At 39.9% G+C, this 17132-nt stretch overlaps 1 protein-coding gene across 2 annotated transcripts in view; it reads left to right on the forward strand.

Moving 5' to 3' along the window:
- cpne5b (copine Vb) overlaps positions 1-17132 on the forward strand; it is a 125902-nt gene that overhangs the window by 90783 nt on the left and 17987 nt on the right. For both annotated transcript variants that reach the window (XM_086198904.1, XM_086198906.1), the window contains 6 exons: positions 1984-2087; positions 3333-3437; positions 8726-8767; positions 8969-9044; positions 12454-12507; positions 12993-13054. In XM_086198904.1, the coding sequence (XP_086055030.1) occupies positions 1984-2087; positions 3333-3437; positions 8726-8767; positions 8969-9044; positions 12454-12507; positions 12993-13054 (443 nt within the window). The remainder of the gene's footprint in view (positions 1-1983; positions 2088-3332; positions 3438-8725; positions 8768-8968; positions 9045-12453; positions 12508-12992; positions 13055-17132) is intronic.

Below are 17132 nucleotides of genomic sequence, written 5' to 3' on the forward strand. Positions count from 1 at the left end.
ACAACAAAATCCACCCTTACGCCACAGTGCAGCGCTAGGAACCAATTCCACTAATTTCTTCTTGCACCGTGTGCAGCTCCTGGTTGATGCTCACCACAGTGATTTTAGCTCATTAGACCCAGGATTCTTTGATTTGCAGCCTGTGAAATGATTTCGAGATTTGTCGCCATGCTGTAGAGATAATCTTGCAAGATTGAGTTTAAAACTGCAGTGCATTGCCAGATTAACAAAGAAAGATGCTTTGTAGCACCACTGGGATTCATCTTGATAAACTGCTTGTAAATACATCAAAGGTGCCTGTTGGTTGCTCGCTGACCTCTAAAGCTTCAACTGACTGTATACCTGGCTGGTTTGTATTTGAGCTTCAACTGGGCACAAACTAAACACATTACTAGAAAACAGGATTAAACTCTACTTGTGTTCTTTGTGGCTGCACTTGGAGCGACCAGAAGCTGTGAGAGGTAGAGGAAGTTGACCAGGTTGAGCTGCTAAGCAGCTGCCACCGACGCTAGCAGGACTCTTGGCTGGACTCAGTACACTGGTTCGGGATTGCAGCGCCTGCAGCACTCATACCACTTGCGGGCCATTAAGCTGTGTTTATAGATAAGACTAGAGTGAATGTTCGGCTGACTGCCAGTGGAGCGAGGGCATGTGAACAGGGGGACACATAACACACTGAAAAAAAATTCAATCAGCCACGTGTTGCTGCCCACATCCTCATACAAATTAGCAAAGGCCGTTTGGCTACAATAATAAGCAGTGTTTCATGACATGCTGCTCTCTCAGCCTTCTTTTATTTTATTATTAGATGGTGGGCGTTTTTGCATGCGTGTGCTTGTGCGTGCGTGCGTGTGCTTGTGCGTGCGTGCGTGCGTGTGTGCATGCGTACGTGTGCGTGTGTTTGTGTGCGTGTACATTCCTGCTGGAACTAATGGTGCTTGTCCTCAGCACCTGCAGTCAGGAGGTGAGCCATGGTGGCTGCAATGTGACATGTTGACAAAAAAGAGATCAAAATAACACCACCCCTGACACACACACACACACACACACACACACACACACACACACACACACACTCACAATCCCAGAGTGAACATGTTTGTTTTTCTTTATTTTCTTCTTGGTATTAATCACCTGAAAATAAAAGAGAGATACACAAAGAAATGTTGAGCCAAACTGATGAGGTTAAAATACCTTGAATGCCATTTAGGAATGTGCTGCTTCACAGGGGAGCTATGAACATACATACGGTACAGTTGTATTTTAAGTGCACATCACAAAAAATATCGTAGTTTGGCAGTTTAGTGTCAGTGGTCAGAGAAATATAAAAAAGGCAGACACACAAACAAAAAGCATTTTAACAACACAATATTGGTTTTCTTTTTGCTTGCAACCCAACATTTAGTTTGAGTTTTAGTCCTCAGGGATTAAAGTTTGTGTACCCTGATTTAAAACAATGTAATTAGATATTGTCGGGGTGCAGACCTTTGCCAAGTTCCATATTTTTTTTAAATGATGTGTTTATTTACAATGTTGGAAGGATCTGCCAAAAATTTAATGAGTTGTCACTCGATCCAGGCTGCACACCTCCAGCAAGTTCTATAAAAGTAAGCAAAAAAAGTCTCTGTTGACAGAGAAACAAACTACACTGAGAACATAAACCTCATTGTCAGACGTGATAAATCTTCCTTTGTTATGAAAAACAAAAGATGTCAGTAATATTTCAGATACAGGAAAAGAAAATACACACACCCGGTATTCTCATATTTGGAATGAAAGAGACATGCAGTATTCATTAGCTTGAATGAGGCACAAGCAGCTGCGTCCATCTGCTGTCCCGCTGTGCACTATTAGATAAAAGAGTTAAACAGGCTGCATCAATAATAGTATCCATTCTTTAATTATGACATGCTCATGATACATCCTCCTCCTGTCTCCCCCCAAACCCATGTTCCTACCCTCTCTCCACATGCATCCCTGTAGGACAGTGCCACTATGCAGTTCTGTGCCAACAAGCTGGACAAGAAGGACTTCTTTGGCAAGTCGGACCCTTTCATGGTTTTCTACCGAAGTAATGAGGACGGAACGTGAGTTCTCCCGCTGCACCAAATCCACCGAGATATACAGTGGAGTAACTGCTATCAAAAGCCACTGTGACACACTTATTTGGGAAGGAAAAACTGTCAGATAAGCTGGATACACGCCTTTATGCTGTCTTTTCCGAGGAGAAAAATACCCGAAAAGTTTGACTGTGTAATAAAAAATTGAAATCATCGGGGAGAAGAGGGAGAAAAACTGGTAATTATAAGCCATACAATAGCGGATATAGCATTATAGATACAGCAAATTTATAGGAAAACATGTTTAAAGAAACTCCCGTAGTGAGTCCTTTCATGACTGTACTTGATATAAAAAGTATAAAAGCAAGAGAAACAAAATATATAATCTACATGTTCCATCAATAGGATGAGCACAGCCAGTTTCTGAGGTAATTCAGGCATGGATCTATCACCCCTCCCGTCTCCTCATGCTTTCTCAGAGTACTCTTCAATCTCCCGAGACGCTCTGCAGTTGTGTCAGCATAAGCTCTATCAAACAAGTGATGCTTTAGCAAGTGCTTCGTTAGCGGCCCTCCAGCTTTTCACAGTACCCCCCCCCCCACCCACACACACACACACACACACACATACACACACACACACACACACACACTCCACCCCCCATACATAACAGAGTAGGAAATGGATCCCCATAGACATGCTGGAAGTATCTGTTGTCGGTGCCAGAGGTGGGTACAAATTAGAGGCCTGTGTGGCTAAAGGACTCGCAGGTTTTAAAATGGCTTGAGGCACTTAGTGAAGCACAAGTAAGCCAAGACTTAGGATATGAAAACATGGTACAGATGGTAGCTTTCCTTGAGAATATTTGGAGGATATTTGAGGGGAACTCGTGTTGCTCTGCCGTGTGATACAAAAAAATCCATTTGCATATCATTGTCACACTTGCAGTCAAGGGGTACAATTTAAAAAACAAAAAAAACAGACTCAAATATTGAATAAATCACTGTGGTCTAATACACAATATAGCTGGGAGACATGCCAAGCAGCAAACAAAGCTGGATTCAGACCTATTTAAAGCATCTTTGTAGGCTTTCACATTGTGTTTCCTGTTGCCTCTGTCTCTTTCATTGCATGCTCCTCCCCTTATTTGCATCTCTCTCTGGCTTATATAATGGACTATTAATAAGCAAATTCCTTCCTGTGCTGCTGCTGCTGTGGCTGCTGCTACTTTTACACATATTTCTTCTCCTCCTCTCCACTCCCTTCATCTAGGTTTACTATCTGCCATAAAACAGAGGTGGTGAAGAACACATTAAATCCTGTTTGGCAGCCTTTCACTATCCCTGTTCGAGCGCTCTGCAACGGCGATTACGACAGGTACAATACCGACATTCTTAACTCTCCTTGATCCACACAACCGCTGTTTATCCTTTCGCTGCAGCACTTGACTCACTGTATCCCCTCTATCACATACTGCATCAATATTGGTGGCCCTCTTTTTGACGCGTTGGCTCGATCTATTGACGGCCTCCCCGTCTCTAATCTGACTGGCAAATAGCTGTTACTTCACCATGAGTATCTGAGTTTAACCAGCAGAAATAAATATCAGTTCAAGATGGTGGCACTGCGTTTCATTTTCAGTGTCACACTATTTCACAGTAGGTATTTGTTTGGGTCAACCCAATTGATCCCGTGTGCCCTATAATGATCCTCTTTAAGTCTCCATTGTTCTGGTTGGGATGTTTCTGTTAGCAAAACCTTCCTTCACAGCAGCCCCTGAACAATATATACTTACTAATTTAACACTTCACATCAAGATACAAAAGCGGACCGATTTTAAGTTCTTTTATTTAAATTAGAGGTAAGGTATCGGCTCAGAAATCAGACAGCCGATTTTCCTAAACTGTGAAACTTTTAAGCCGATAAACAAATGTTTGAAGTTTGTTTCAACGTGAGCTGCAGATGCTACCAGCTAACTATTTTCTGCAGTGGTTCGCTAACTCAGCCGTACTTCAAAGGTAAAAGTCCATGGTGCTACAGTTCTTTGGGCATTTAGATGCCTCTATATTAGCGTTTAGGTAACTGAGAAACTTTGGTTTCTGTCTGAGTCAGGGTCCCAGCAGCTGCTGGTCCTTTCCCCCCTCTTTTTTGCTCTTTTTTTCTGAAGCCAAATTTGGTCAGTCACTGTCATTGTGGGGAGTTTTATTAAATGCAGCTAGATGCTGAATATTTGCAGTATCTTTAACCTCAAATACATTTTGTCCAGGTTTGTAGTCCTTTTCCTCTCTCTCTCCAAGTCCAGTGGGGAATTTTGGTCAAGCGACCCTCTCCGTTGAGAGTGCTAGACCTCAGAATGATGTCAGTGGATGACCTACTGCTGTTTTACTCTGCTCTAATTGGATCAGCGCATTAGGTTGGACATGTTCTTCTTGCTATATTCACCAGAGGGCAATAGGTGAACCAGAAACATGTTCAACAAAGGACACTTTAGCTTTCCAAATAGACCACAATGACAATCTTTAAAGCAATAAAAGAAAGAAGCTGCAATGCTGCTGCTGCGGATATGACAAGCCCATCGATCTGATTATAGGACTTTCTGCCAAACCAGACAAATAAGCACCAGTAGACACCTGAAAAATAGTGCTGGGATTATTTCCTCCTGCTGGGCCTCCTCTTCCTCCTCCTCTTCCTCTTCTTCCTGCTGTTGCACAGACTTGAAATATGAATTATCAGTCATTTTTAGAGTTGGGGTTTCTTTTATCTTTTTTTCCTGTGGTATGTTTAAACAAATATTCTTCAGGCCTGATGGTATAGTATGTATATATATATATATACTGTATATATACAGTATATATATAGTAAGTTTATTTCACCCAACACTTCTCCTGCGCTAATGTTCTGATTCATTATTAACCTTTAAACAATATCGCTCCTTCCTGCGACTAGAAAATTGCAATCTCTCATATTGCAATTTCAATTACATTTTGTGTCATTTCACAGCTGTAATCTCAGTACAAATAGCGAATTATAATTGTTAGAATTTCTTCACAGAATCATTTTATTGTAAACACTGAATGACAGTCACACACTTCCATGAAGCCAGGGAAAACATCTTATTCATGCATCCCTCGTGAGTGTAGATCACAAGATTTGTGATTTGGGGATTAACCTTTAATTTCAACCTGTCAGGATTCACATTTCACTGTTGCTGCGCAAAGCCTGTCAAAGAGAGCTTGTGCTGTTCTGGTGAGGGAACAACAGTAGGAGGGTCTCTGCCTGGCAAATGTGGCCAGGGGCTACATGTGTCATATTTTAGTCAGATCTGTTGCTATCCTTATTAAAGCACAGAGACAAGGATGAAAACATGTCAGCCACCTTCCGACCTTTTACTCTGGCAACAGGGCGGTGCAGTGATTAGGTAGCCTGTCCTTCAATTGTCAGGAATCCCTGGCGACAGAAAGCATCCGAGGAATCCCTGAGCAAATCCATGTCTCCATGCAAACTTGCACTCTTCATTTTGGAGAGGAAGGACAAGCAGAGGAAACTGAGAGTGAGTGGGGTAATAGGAGAGGAGGAAAGATTAGAGATACCACATGCAGACGGGGAAAAAGAGAGAAATCTATTCTGCCAAAGGCTGTTTCAGGTGAGTAAGTAAAGATGATATGAGGAGGTGGGAGGGGAGAAATGGAAGGTGCTTCCAACATCCCCTATATTCTCCTTATCATTTGACGTGTGAAGAAACGTAAATTCCCTGCATCTTCCATCCCTCGCACCCCCAGTATACAAGCTGTTTCATCTGTGGCAGCGCATCCTACAGGTAACCATAATATAATGTGCAGTAGTCATTTCAACACATCAAAAGAAACCGTTAATCCTCGGTAAAATCCTAGATGACAATGATGGTCTATTTTCATTCCTGGTAAAAGATCTCATAGCAATCTGTGTAATTACAGCTGAAGGAATAGCTCAGTGGCAAATATTGAGCCCCCTATCAATGAAGAGGAGTCCTCTTCATTAAAGAAACCGAAGAATAGCTGCGTACGTCTGTGTAAAGGCGTCCCTCCAGGATTTGACGCATTAGCAACTGTTGAGTCTGCCATTGTCTATCAATGACCAGTAACACGGAATAATAATCTTACTGGTCAGAGGAAGCCTTTCCCTCTTTATTCAAAATATTTCCAGACGGGTTTCCTCCTTCTATTCACCAGAATAGTGTCAGGTTCTTATATGTGAATTCTTTGCAAGCTCACTGTCTTGAGGATAAACCCAAACTGAACAAGCCGTCACCGTGCAAGCGACAGTGGCCGGGGAGGAAGTACAGGGTGTATTTCAGGCATCTTTCAATTCCTCAGTGACAGGAAAGAATCTGAGATGTACAGCATCTGTTTTCTTTGGATCTGGGATGGTGTCAGTTCTTGTGTAAGATGAGGTGGGGTGGGGGGGGGGGGAGGTGGGGGGGTAGCGACATGGGGGTGAGATCAAAGTGACTCAGGAATGAAAGTGCCAAAAAAAGTTTTCTTTTTTTTCCCCCTCTTCACTCTGCAGAGACACGTTTCTGCGGCTTTACTTTCAAATGGCATCAATGCCTCTTTTTTTTCCTGATGTTCATATGAGTGATGGAAGTTTACGGGTTTGCAGGGTATATAATTTGCAGAGTACTTTATACGCATTAATTGACTACGTCTCGCGTAAGATGAAACAAGTTTCTCACTATTAAATCTGACTGAATTGTCAGTGAGCTCATGTAAAAGTACAAGTTCTTGAGTTAAAAAAGACTGGTCAAAGTAGAAATGCTGGTTCAAACCTGCTTACTGGAGTAGAAGTAAAGAAGTACAGGCTCTAAAATGTACAAGTAGGAAGTATTGAGTATTCCCTTGTGCTCCGACGGCCATTTTGGCTGGTTCGACCCATCACGTCATCCTCCTCCTCTCCCGTCATGGCTCGATGTCACATTCACACTCTCGCCACAGTCAAGTATCTCTTTGGGTTTTTTTTTCGAGTGTCAACCAAGTTTTACGCGCATTAGCGCCACCTATACGTTAAAGTGTGTACAAGTTACTGTTGTCGAAAAAAATCATCTTTTTCTGCATCGTTTTTCCATCAAAGCTAAAGTGCCAAGCCTGTTTTAAAATGTAAGTAACGGAACATCCATCCTAAAATGTTGTAAATAAAAGTATGAACAGTCGTCTGAAAATACACTGAAATACACTTAAGTACAGTCATGAAGTATTTGTACTTTGGCATCCAGAATACTCCAACAGTTATGCTTTATTTCTGTCTCTTAAAGCAGCGTGCCAGATACGCCTGCCTGTAGCGGTCCTATCATCTTTGAGTCAATATCGACAAAAAGCCATTAATTTGGCAAATAGGTGAATAAAGTGAAGCCCCAGATGCCATTAAAATGGGATTAAAGAGGCTCTAGCATGAATGAATGATTTATTGCTGATTGATTTTTTCCAGCTTACGGGTCTATCCAAATACAGCATGTCTAACAGTGTCATTTCCATTCTTTAAACAACCAGAATTAGAGCCAAAGCTCATTCTTGACCTTTTGAATTCACAAAACAGAGACAGAGAGGAACTGCTGGGTACCCCTCACTCTTATTCCACCACCTTCTGTGGCACATGACAGTGTCAGGGGAATGTTGAAGTTCAAACTGAGTCTGTGGAGGGCTTCTCAACCCCCTTGGCTTAAAAATCGTGAACTCCTGGAAGTACGCGTGTGACTAAACTTGTAAGAAGGCTCAATCAGGGTGTTGCAGGCCAGATTTCATCCATCTTTAACACAGACCACGAGTCTGATCATCAACAGTGACCAAGGCAGAATAATACAGAGAAATTGCTTTCCATCTTATTTACAATATGTCCATTCACCGACGGCTTCTCTAACAAGTGTATTTAAAGTCTCAGCTACTGAAGGTACAACAAAAACAGCAGCAGGACCGTTGAGCTCAGACCTCAGATCGTAACCAGCAGGTTACACCTCAGCAGTATAGGAAGAGCGCAGCGTCTCTGAGGTATTCATTTACAGTCCTACATGCTGGTCACTTTAATCAGCCCAACAGCACACACCGGACACAGGAGTGGGTGTGTCTGCCTCAGCCGGCTGGTGAGGTTGATGTGCCAACACATTAGTGCCTGTTATAGCTGCAATTTTGCGCTTGGAAACCAAACATAATATGTACAGACAGACTGTACATGACTGGACCTGCATTCTGTTTTATGTGGGAGCATAAAATGACAACTGAAAATGTGACAAGGAGACTTGGTATTGTGTTGTGTGTATGATGAGTGCAGGAGGAAATGCCCATTTGGAGAAACTCCCACAGTAGAAGCAGCATTCTAATCTTTTGCTGTGTTCATTTGCACAAAGAATTATACAGAAGAATTTTTAATATATACATATATGTATTTTTTCTTTTTCTGGTTGTTAGTGCAACTACTTCAATGCTATTAAATGTCAGTCAGAGGTTCCATGATGCCATTCAGTGATTTTGTTCAACAGCGAGAACACAAACCAGGGTCAGAGGGCAGTGACGTGTGTGATTACACCATTAGCCACAGATTCACTTGCCCACGTTCAGTGTAAAATGCCAGCCAAGGCAGCTGTGCACTCTCCAAGGTGTAGCACTAACTAGCAACACGTGTCTGGTTTCTCTCCCCAGAACAATCAAAGTAGAGGTGTATGATTGGGATCGAGATGGCAGGTGAGTGTGATTGCAGATAAGCTTTGGTTGAAGAACTTTTTCAACACACGGACCAACACCCTCTTAAAGGTTAATATTTTCTGACATATTCATACAGAGAAGGATCATTTTGGTCATGAAGTTCCGTCTGCCTCTTCAATCTCTGTGTGATTTCTACCCGATTATTTATTTTTTCATTCTCTTCTGTATTTCTTCTCCCAGCCACGACTTCATCGGGGACTTCACGACCAGCTACCGAGAGCTAGCTCGAGGGCAGAGCCAGTTCAACGTGTACGAAGTGAGTAATTCCAGTGTTTTCACAGTTCAGCAACATGTCTGTTGGCTTCTGAGACGCAGAATCCCAGTGTCGGGTGTCTTGGATCAGATTTTTGACACAAGTGACATTTCTATTTCTAACATCATTGTTGCACTGTTTTCCTTTCCTGAGCACAACCATCTCCATGGATATTGTTTGCTTTAAGGCAAGACAAGTCTGTAAAGTTATTCCATACATTGTGATTTCATTTTTACAGTGTTTGTATGTTAATATGTTCTTCAGTCCACTATTCTGCTGCTACTCTCACCTGGATGCCGATGACACATTGAACTTTAGCTGCCACATGTAACAGGTGACCAGTCCAGGGATTTAAAAGGTTCATTTCTCAGTACCTCTTGTTCTAATCTTTCTCTTAGTAAGACACAATATACATTTCTTGGCAAATTATTAACAAAACTCATTGAACAGTTTTCAGATTGATGGTCAAGGCAGGAAATTAGATAATTATGTACTGTGCTTCCAGAAAACCTCATTTCTTCTAATAGCAAACAAGGAAGGTCCAGAGACTGTGTCAGAGAAGAAAGCATGTCAATATCTTCATGTCTCTGTGGTTTGGTGGCCTTAAGCTGAAGGACAAGCACCTGGTTTTTTTTGGGTGTCACTTCCATTATGCTCTACCCTCGATTCCTCGCTACCTCCCAGGGAGACTGAAAGGCCCTTTAGTTTTTGCATCAGCAGATTGTTCAGTGTGTCAGACAAATTGCCAGCCTCCTCCATGTTAAATTAAGGGCTGTCACTTTCATGCCTAGCAGCCACAGAGAGAATCAGGGTAATGAGCTGAGACATCTTTGGTCTCTGGATTGACATTTCCCTCCTGCTCTGGAGCCACAAGATCATTGGTAAAGTAAATGTAAGTCTTGCACTTTTAAGTCTGTGGTATCCATTGATCCTTTGTTGCCTGAGATTTGTTGGTGTTCAGGTATCTAAGGCTGACATGAACAAGATGCTCAGGAAATAATGTTTCTTTACTGTTTTGATCTGAATTACGCTTTGCAATTATCTATCTATCTATCTATCTATCTATCTATCTATCTATCTATCTATCTATCTATCTATCTATCTATCTATCTATCTATCTATCTATCTATCTATCATCTATCTATCTATCTATCTATCTATCATCTATCTATCTATCTATCTATCTATCTATCTATCTGTCTATCTATCTATCTATCTATCTATCTATCTATCTATCATCTATCTATCTATCTATCTATCTATCATCTATCTATCTATCTGTCTGTCTATCTATCTATCTATCTATCTATCTATCTATCTATCTATCTGTCTGTCTATCTATCTATCTATCTATCTATCTATCTATCTATCTATCCATCTATCTGTCTATCTATCTGTCTATCTATCTATCTATCTATCTATCTATCTGTCTGTCTATCTATCTATCTATCTATCTATCTATCTATCTATCTATCTATCTATCTATCATCTATCTATCTATCTATCTATCTATCATCCATCTATCTATCTATCTATCTATCTATCATCTATCTATCTATCATCCATCTATCTATCTATCTATCTATCTATCTATCATCCATCTATCTATCTATCTATCTATCTATCTATCATCTATCTATCATCTATCTATCATCTATCTATCTATCTATCTATCATCCATCTATCTATCTATCTGTCTATCTATCTATCTATCTATCTATCTGTCTGTCTATCTATCTATCTATCTATCTATCTATCTATCTATCTATCATCTATCTATCATCTATCTATCTATCTATCTATCATCTATCTATCTATCTATCTATCATCTATCTATCTATCTATCATCTATCTATCTATCTATCTATCATCTATCTATCTATCTATCATCTATCTATCTATCTATCTATCATCCATCTATCTATCTATCTATCTATCTATCATCTATCTATCTATCATCCATCTATCTATCTATCTATCTATCTATCATCCATCTATCTATCTATCTATCTATCATCTATCTATCATCTATCTATCATCTATCTATCTATCTATCTATCTATCTATCATCCATCTATCTATCTATCTATCTCTATCTATCTATCTATGTATCTATCTATCTATCTATCTATCTATCTATCTATCCATCATCTATCTATCTATCATCCATCTATCTATCATCTATCTATCTATCTATCTATCTATCTATCTATCTATCTATCTATCTATCTATCATCTATCTATCTATCATCTATCTATCTATCTATCTATCCATCATCAATCTATCTATCATCCATCTATCTATCATCTATCTATCTATCTATCTATCTATCTATCATCTATCTATCTATCTATCTATCTATCTATCTATCATCTATCTATCATCTATCTATCTATCATCTATCTATCTATCTATCTATCTATCTATCTATCTATAATTTTTTACTTTATGTACATCCATTCAAAATGAGCTTTGCAACTTTGACAATGACATGTAAAAGAAAGTGTGGGCAGGGCCGTTGTCAGGTTTTATACAAAACACAGAGGCTGTGTGTGTGTGTGTGTGTGTGTGTATATGTATTAATGTGTGTACACATATATATATATATATATATATATATATATATATATATATATATATATATATATATATATATATATATATATATATATATATATATGTATATACACCACAAAAATACGGTGTACAGCAAAGAGAGGCACTATGCATATGTACATACATATTTGTATATATACATATGTTTGTAGGCGGCACGGTGGTACAGTGGTCAGCACTGTCGCCTCACAGCAAGAAGGTTCCAGGTTAGAGCCCCGGCTCCATCACAGGATCTTTCTGTGTGGAGTCCGCATGTTCTCCTTGTGCCTGTGTGGGTTCTCTCTGGTACTCCGGCTTCCAAAGACATCAAGAGAGGACGAGGCTGATTGATACTCTAAATTGACCGTAGGTGTGACTGTGAGTGTGAATGGTTGTCTGTCTCTATGTGTTGGTCCTGTGATGGACTGGTGACCTGTCTAGGGTGAACCCCGCCTCTCACCCGTAGCCGCTGGGATAGGCTCCAGCCCCCCGCGACCTTTAACAGGAATACGCGGAAGAAAATGGATGGATGGACATATATTTGTATATATGTATATGTAAATATGTATATATACATTCATGTTTATATAGATCATGTATTTTATACATATATGTACATACATATGTATATATACTTGTGTTTTACCCATCCTAACCGTATACGATATTTTTGTGATGTGCACTTAATATACAACTCTTCGGTATGTATGTTCATAGCTCCCTTGTGAAACAGCACATTCCTAATTTGCATTCAAGATCCTTTATCCTCATCAGTTTGGCACAACATTTCTTTGTCTTCCTGTCTTTTATTTTCAGGTGATTAATACCAAGAAGAAAATGAAGAAAAAGAAATATGTTCACTCTGGAACTGTGAGTGTGTTTCCAGCGCTGCCTGTTTTCTTCTCCCACACTCTTGATTGATTCCCTTTTTAATTATCATGCCAGATATTTGCACAAAGGCAGTATATTTTAGGGAAAATGAAATAAAGGAATACATCATTTTTTTATTACCATTCAATTGGCAGTTAAGAATGGAAGTGCAATGAAAACATGTGCAGGGCATGGAAAATATCCATGATTGAGAGATTAGAGTAGGCAGCAACAACAATAAAGGGAGTTTTCACAGAACCAGACCGTAGAGTGGCCTTGTGCACATAATGCATACAAATGTATCTCATTCTCACTTCAAATTTGTCCTCTAGCAAAGTAAATGAAGCAGTTATCGGGAAGCGGATTTTATTCCAGAGCCAAGTGTCAAGGGCTGAGGGCCAAATGACATTGTGTATGTTGTGTTGTGTTTAGGAGAGACAACATCAATATGACAGATTTAATTCAATGTTTCTCTTTCATTTCAGGTGACCCTTCTCTCCTTCTCAGTGGAGTCAGAGTTCACGTTCTTAGATTACATCAAAGGAGGGTGAGTGGAACGAACACACGTGCTTATTTCAAGGAAACTTGTCATGTCCTCAAGTGATGCAGTTCTGGTTGAAGCAGGAGGGATCAACGAGACGTTACGTTCACCAGTCTGCACTCCAGTTGAAGCGATTTCAACTGGAGCAGCAGATGAGTGGGATTACTTGACTTCACACACTCCTTCCTCCACAGCTGTGTGAACAGGATGATGTCACCATTCTTTGTTTTCCGTCACGTTTAAGTCGGGATTTGTTAAACTACTTCGGTTGTATGGTGAGACTGGCTTATTTCTACCGTTGTTGAGTGTAAAAGCCTGATTACACTTGTCAAACTGATCTCGTCTCAGTGTTTATACCATTTTCTTCACATTGGGCTCATTTTCCATATGTTTAAGTTAACCCATAAATATAAATGCTCAACCTTAATATTAAATCTAAAAATGAAATATTAAATCTAAATGTTAGATAAAAATCTAAATATTACATCAAGATGAAAATGTTTAACCTAAAGTTTAAATAGTAAATATGATGTGTTGCCATGTGCAAAGCTAAAAAAAATAGAAAATATGCAAATCAAGTGGTCAACCTGACAGGCCCAAGGATCAGGAGGTGGACATCCGTCAGCATGAACCCCTCCCTACTCTGCTGCTGATTGGCTCGAACTACCACATGTTCTGTGATTGGATGCTCCGCCTCATAGTCGTTGAAAACAAGGCGCCACCTTCTACAACTGTGATGAAAAAACTGGTAGACCATCAGCATGGCGTCGTAAGGGAAACATGAGGGAGATAGATGGTGCCATTAGTTGCTCAATTTCTGTGTCAAAAACTTACAAATGAAATGGATGAACTCAGCTGGAATAACTTGCTTGCCATGGAGTGAAACAATCACGTAGAAAAACCAGCCAAGGTACAAGAGAGAAGCATACAAAATAAAAAAGGAGCCAACAAAGATAGAGAGGTATACAAACTGAGGAAGAAACCAGGCCTGGTGGGGCAGTGGTTCACGCCATTACCGCCCAGCAAGAAGATCCCAGCTGCTCCAGGTCCTTACGGCGTGGAGTTTGCATGTTCTTCCCGTGTCTCTGGGGAGTTTGCTTGAGGAAAAAAAAAGGGAGAGTCCATCAATGAAGGAAATCCCAAATTGCAAAGACAAACTCAAGAAAGAGACCATAATAGAAAACATCTTCTCATCCTCTCATAGTTTAAGTAAATAAATATAAATTTAGGAGACTAATCTGATGGCTGGTGTCTGACCTGCATGTTAAAAGAGGTCAGAGGAGTTTGTAGAATTCAGTTGGCACAGATCATTCAAAAGCGAGTCCTCCCAGCCAGTTGGGTTTTACTGGTCTACATGTATTAAATGATATCAAGTCTTTCCGGATTAAAGTTCCTCTCAGGCAGGTTGGACTGAGCTTTGATCTGCACATTCCCATTGGGGTTTTGATGGACAGTCAAATGTGACAGATACGGCTGACAGTCCTCGGCTTTGGCTGATCTATCATTCCAAAAAAAAAAAAAACCCAAAAAACCTAGAGGTTTAGTTGCCTCAAAAAAGAACCCTTCAAATATATCATCCTCGTCAGTCTGCCCGCAACGTTACTCTGAATGACAGGTCAGAGAGTTAACTGTTGGGCTCTTTGTGAACGGGAGGAACTAAAAGGATTTCTACCGCAGGCTCTCCATCACGTTTCTGTTATATTAGGGGTTATACTATTAATCATGAAGAGGGGCTGTTGTGTCTTATGTGACAACCACTTTTATCATAAAAGAACAAAAATAATTTGATGATTCACATGAATGAAATACAGCTACCAAAGGGGAGACGAAATGTAGACAGATTTTTATTTTAGTTTTTTTGTCATCACTGGAACGATGCAGGATTGGTGACCTGGAGGATATAATAAGTTCTCTGCTTATTTTTGGTTCAAGACACTCAAATCAGTTGAATACTTTAAACTTGGGCTTTGACCGCACTACAATCTGAATAAGGAAAAAAGCTGAAACGGGTGGTGGGAGTTGGTTGGTCCAAAAAAATGTTTTAAGTGCACAAAAACTATTGCTGTATTCTATTCACAAGCAAGGAGGCAAACACAACAAAGCAATACGGAGATTAAGTGCCGAGACCTCAAGTGTCAAAGATGTACTGTACGAGAGTGTCCAAATGATGTACGGCTCTCGCACACACACAAAGGCACACACTCTCTTGCTATTGAACTTCGTCATCGTGACGTCACCAAAGCAAAGGGCAGCATTACTGCTTTCTGTGTGTACAGGAATTTAGCCGTCGATGTGCTACTCTGCCCTGAAATTCTGTTTTGGATTCCAGATACTCACACATTTTTCCCTCCCGCATTACTAATTTTTGACTCGGAACTGCAGAAAGAGCCAGCGACTTCTATTAGCTTGAAGCTAATGGAGACTGACAGAAACAACAGCTGCAGTAGCAAAAACGTCCATTTACAAACTGTCACAAGCATCGTCCGTTACGATCTACCATCTGTTTATCCAGCCATGTGATCAGAAAGCCACACAGACCACTCCAACCCCCCCCCCCCCACCCTTAACAGGATAAACAGTAGAAAATGACTGGATTTCATAGATATTTTATTTATTTAATTTTTAAAAAGTGACAATGTCCTCTTGTACGTTCTTAGCTATAAATAACAATTTAGCAGCATGCTAATTTCCATCAGTAGTGCCAATACAATAAAAATATACATGACACACTACCATATATGCAATATCAAATACAGTATAAAAGGCAAAACAACCTTATTTAAGGTGAGCAGCAGTGAACCAGTGCTACCAGTCCTACTTGAATATTGTCAAATTGTGTATTTCCCCGTCTTGGGTCTAATAAAAGAATATCCGATGTCTCATATGTATGTAATATATAAAGACTATCTCCAATCTCATATTAAGTACAAATAAACTCTTATCTTAAAAAGTCATACCGCTGTGTAAAAGTGCGTTTCCCAGAGCACACGTCCAGTTTACAATCCAACCTGAACATCCAGAGTCTTCATGAATTAATAAGATGAGGTTTAATTAACGCGGAGGTTAGCTGGGTCAGGCATTGGCATATTCTCTGTTCCCACCCTAAACAGAAAGGTTAATGTGAATCTTTAACTCATTAATTTTATTGTCGTTCTCCTGCCTTCGTCTCTGCTGCCTCTCATATATAATGAGAGCCTGTCGTTTGGGCCGCTGGAGGCCTCGTCTCATTGTTGTAAATTAGCAAGAAGAAAGGGGTGCTTCATCGGCAGGGAAAATTGGATTATGATTTGCTCTTAAGTGCTCCCTCAGTCTAATTACTTGTAACAAAGCTCAGCATCCCCAAGGCTCCTCAGCATCTCCTACGACTACTGTACTCCCCATGGAGATCAGACGTCTACAGCAGTGTAATTCTTTCAATCTCATTTGACAACTGGGTGACTGCACCCAAAAAGGAGTCAAAAGGAAATTGGGATTATTACATATTGATCTGTTTGTGTCTTTACCATTGTTAATACTAAGTGGAGAGTTATACGGGGAATGGGAAAAGTGAAAGGGGGAAAAAAAAATCGCTGCAGCCACTTTCTGGTTTGACAGTCAATCCAATAAACAAAACAAATTGAAGGGACCATTATTTCATGAGAACAACATTAGAAAAATGGATACAAGGGTCGTTGAGCGTCCAGCAATGTAGTGCAACATTTGACATTGATCAGATGAATAAGATTTAGATGAGATCATCCTTTATTAGACGTCGTGTTACAGCAGCAAAGTGGACAGTCAGTTTTGAAACATCAGTAAATACACAATAATTAATTGATAAACTATCAGTATAAAAGGGGGAAAAGAAGAAGAAGAAAAAAGATACAACAAATGGATGGGTACAGTGTAAATATATACATTTTCAACAGTGGTATAAATATCTGAAGTATTCAGTATGGCACAGGCATATAAAATATTGCATAGGTTTAGTAATATCCCCCAATCTGTAAGAATTACACAAGTTTTATGGATGCAAAGGAGTGTGTTATGACTTGTGTGACGAGATCATTTTAAAAGATTCAAGATATGAATCAGTGTTTGCACA

The sequence above is a fragment of the Aulostomus chinensis genome, chromosome 3, assembly GCF_037954235.1.
Source record: "Aulostomus chinensis isolate RoL2024-O1b breed Wild chromosome 3, RoL_Achi_v1.0, whole genome shotgun sequence".
NCBI classification, from domain to species: Eukaryota; Metazoa; Chordata; class Actinopteri; order Syngnathiformes; family Aulostomidae; genus Aulostomus; species Aulostomus chinensis.